The sequence below is a fragment of the Protopterus annectens genome, chromosome 5.part0 (assembly GCF_019279795.1).
Source record: "Protopterus annectens isolate FY-2018-M chromosome 5.part0, PAN1.0, whole genome shotgun sequence".
Lineage (NCBI taxonomy): Eukaryota > Metazoa > Chordata > Ceratodontiformes > Protopteridae > Protopterus > Protopterus annectens.
In genome coordinates, this window is record NC_056735.1 from 1,622,713,322 (window position 1) to 1,622,717,393 (window position 4,072).

Here is a 4,072-nt window from a genome sequence, read left to right on the forward strand (position 1 = left end):
ATCATCTGTTATAATTAAAACCCTGTTCTCTGCTGTATATAGTGTTCCACCTACGCTTTTCCAACTGGTAATCCTGTCTGTAAATCAGGACATTGTAATATTACTAAACAGTTATATTTTGCAACTATATAACCCTTATTTGTGGAAGAATTTAACTGAAAAAATGCCTTCATAAATTTGTTATATGAATAGAATTAAATCACTTTAGACCTATAACACTGCTCTAGTTGATAAAAAATCCTGGAGAAAATAACTCTCATAGCATCTTAATTTCCTAAAGACATTTCAATTATCTGTAGACTTAACATAGATGCAGAACTCGCGGTGGGACTCCTACTGCCCATCTAGATATCAGAATCAGAAAATGTATGTTTAAAAGTCTGTATTGCAAAAGGGCTATCAGAGGTTTTTTTTTATCCTCATGAAAAACATTTATAATAACTCATGATGATCTGATCTCTATGTTAGGTGTCTTGGATGTCAGTCCATCTTTCTTATCTTACATACAAACTATTTATTTGAAGGAACCCCAACCATAAGATGAGAATCCTGCATTGCTCCCTCAATTACCTTCTGTGTTTGAATCCCTACTTATTTCCTACCCTTATCGCTGACATGTGACCTCACTATGACACTTGTGAGCCTACGGTGTTGCATCCACCATTTTCAATGCTACATATTGAGCTTCCCTCTGAATAACCTTCACATATATTGAAGACTAGCTTGGTGATAATTGTCTGTTACTTAATATCAAAATAAAAAAAGCCACACTGTATGACCTGTGTTATTGTCTCATCTGTAACAAACTGCTTTCAATTATTTATTAAATCTACTTGTGCCAGCAATACTGAAATAATAGAAACAAATATCTGTTAAGTATTGCAACAGACCATCCACACAAATCTGGAGTCCATGCGGGTAATATAATTGTAAAACATAGCAAGGAATTGGGTCTACTCTTAGGATTTCCTACTGCAAATTTCCTAAGATTAGTGTAAAACTGCTCAGGCCATGACAAAAGTTCAATTTTACCTGCTGTTTATGTGCATTCACTAATCTTCATATATATATATATATATATATATATATATATATATATATATATATATAAGTATGGATAGTGAGCATAAATTGGTATTTTGTAAGACAGTGTGTGTGTGTGTGTGTGTGTGTGTGTGTTTGTGTGTGTGCGTGTGTTAACATAACATTAATTTATAGACCAACAAATGTCAAAAAAGTACATGCGTACTATACACACATATGCACACACACACACACACACACACACACACACACACACACACACACACACACACACACAAAAACATACATTTTCTGTATGTCTGTGCATGTGCACACATATGTATGCCTGGGTAAGCATGCATGTCTCTGTCTTTAATGTGTACTTTTACCACATTATTAGTCTTTATGTATAATGTACTGATGCAGCTAAATCTTACCTTTTTCTTTCATTCTTCCTCTCCCTCCTTCACTCACATAACTATTCTGCAAAATCTGTATCTAAGTTTAGTTCCTTTGCATCATGGAGATCATGACAGAGACATTTACAGCAGCATATTATTAGGAGCAAATCACCCCACTGTTTCCCAGTGTTGAAACTTGCATCTGCAAAGCTGTTTTTATTAACCTTGGATTGAACTGTTAGACCTAACTATATCTTAACCTGAAAAATTCATGACTAAGATCAATCAGTTTAGTTAAAGAATAGCTGATAAGAGCACTTAAAGTGTAAAGTGCTTTATTATATGTTAATAGCTGGTGTACTGTGGTGTAAGTGATGTGATTGGCTGCGATCACAAGCTTTGAAACACAAAAAAGTGTGCATCTTTTTTGTCTGCTGTCATATGTTGCTGGTATGTTTACTTCAATTTAATTTGTTCCCTTCTGCTATGAAATCAATTGCTCAGCTCATGTTTATTTCTTTAGTATTTTTACGGTTAGTCTTAAGTACTAAAATAATAATTGCTCACTATGCTAAACTCCATTTTAGATGAACACATAACACTTGGCTATGGTGCAGCCTTTCTGTGAAAGGCTAAGCATCACTCATTTCAGAAACCCCTAAATGGCTGTTGGCATTAATGAGACAGGTAGGTGGTGCAACAGTTCAAAATATATGCAGTGTATTTACACAAACTAGACCAGCAAGGGTGAATTTATCCTGAAAGGGGACTGTTGGATCATTGCAGGCTGGACAAAAACTGCTGAAAAAGACGAGAATTAAAGTGCTTCCTATACACCATCACAGCAGTTCTGCTTTGTACTTGGTTAAATGCTTATTATTGAGTTAAGACAGTCATATAACTCAACAGATCCATTTTATCATCACCTTTATACTTTCATTATTTTATTAAACTATTTGTTTTTTAATTGTACACTTTGTAGTGAAGTGACTGAAAACCTCTGTCCCAGTAATATGTCTCATTTGTCATTGTAAATTTTATTTGAATTAAAACTTACAAAATTTTACTGATAAGAAATGAGTAATGAAAAACTGTATGATGCTGTTTGTCTCTTGATAAGTATTGTTACCAGACATGCCGTAATTGGAATTGTTATAAACATGCCTCACTTTCTACAAACTCAGTCCTCTAGTTTACATTGCATTTACATTTCCGAAAGTACTTTTTCAAGTTTTTACTTCCTTCCTAGAGTACTGCCATTTTGACCGCATGAACACACTTTAAACATACTGACTTTTGCTGTAAGTGCTTGCAGTTCTTCGGGCGACATGATGGGATGAGTACGTCGCTTGTTGTGGTGAATAACTGTACTGCTTCTTTTCCTCTTTTGCACAGCAACATGTACAACACAGGATCGCTCCACCTGCAATAAGGACACCTGCAGTTGCCCAGCCAATGTACAAGGCCTCTCCCAATTCTCTCTTCTGTGCAAGGTCGACTAAAGGGTTATAAAAGTCCCTGATGATATTATGCCCTGTCCAGGATACTGGGATCAGAACTATGACTCCAGCCAAAATAAATATAATTCCAGCAGTAAGTACTATGTATCCTTTCACACGCTCATTATCTCCTGTACACCGTGTGCACTTCATTCCAATGATAGCTATTAACACAGCCAATAAGGTCAGAATTACGGCAACACACATCAGACCTCGGGCAGCCTGAAGGTCAGGGGTCAGTGCCAGAAGAGAATCATACACCTTGCACTGCATTCTTATATTCGCATGCCGGATACAGTTCATCCACAAACCTTCCCATATAGTTTCAAAGACAACGATGTTGCTTTCAATGAAGGCTGTAACCCTCCACTGGGGCATACCTGTTACAGCAGTTGTCCCTATCAAACCAATGACACCGAGGCACAAACCGACAATTTCAAGAGCTGCAACTGCCATTTTCAGCCTTGTATTATTTAGGAGAATGTGGTGTTAAAGGATTTTAGTCACAGCAAGCAAACATCTGTAGCAAGCCTGCAAACAAAGCACATCAGTCAATATTCACATTTGGTATATTTATCCATATGCTTAAAATGAGGGATGCAGAACTTACCTCACAATGGAAATGCTAATCAGATAAGGCACTTCTTTTATCGTTTAAGCTGTACTACAGCATAGCTCTGTACTTCCTTCTTCCAGCTGACCATGCAGACTAAGTAAAATTCTTGTGTGTTTACAGATATAAGACAGAGCACTGAGTAATGCAATGAGAACTGGAATATCAAGTTTATGAATTACTCAAATTCTTCCCTGAGGAGTGTTAATGAGATAAAGGCCTTTCACATTATTGTAATTATAAGCAAAGTTTTTCTCTCTAGAATATTCTTCTCTTGCTTTATTTGATTTAATTATTTTTTTACGAGTGTCTTAGTTACAAAAATGCTAAGTCCAACAACAGTGATTTCAGACATGTTTAAATATTTTTTACTAGTGCAATATTACACAGGAGTGCTGTAGAGCTATTGTTGCATTGCTCCCTGTTTTAATCAATTCTAAGACATGCTGTTAATGGTTGCTGCACATTGTCAATAACTGCATGTATTACTCATTTCACTTTTTTAATTTTTAACTATGTCAGTGGTTCAGTGGATA

General features: G+C 35.9%; 1 protein-coding gene across 1 annotated transcript; it reads right to left on the reverse strand.

Annotated features, from left to right (window-relative positions):
- Positions 1 to 2,437: 2,437 nt before the first annotated feature.
- Positions 2,438 to 3,642, reverse strand: LOC122801798 (claudin-8-like). Its single transcript, XM_044071403.1, has 2 exons — positions 3,534 to 3,642; positions 2,438 to 3,454 (listed from the first exon to the last, which is right to left on the reverse strand). Exon 2 carries the CDS (start codon positions 3,377 to 3,379, stop codon positions 2,705 to 2,707), a length of 675 nt encoding a protein of 224 aa, XP_043927338.1. The 5' UTR covers positions 3,380 to 3,454; positions 3,534 to 3,642; the 3' UTR covers positions 2,438 to 2,704.
- Positions 3,643 to 4,072: the final 430 nt, after the last annotated feature.

Excerpts from the sequence above, each read along its gene's own strand:
- LOC122801798 (XM_044071403.1), bottom strand. The coding sequence starts at position 3,379 with ATGGCAGTTGCAGCTCTTGAAATTGTCGGTTTGTGCCTCGGTGTCATT.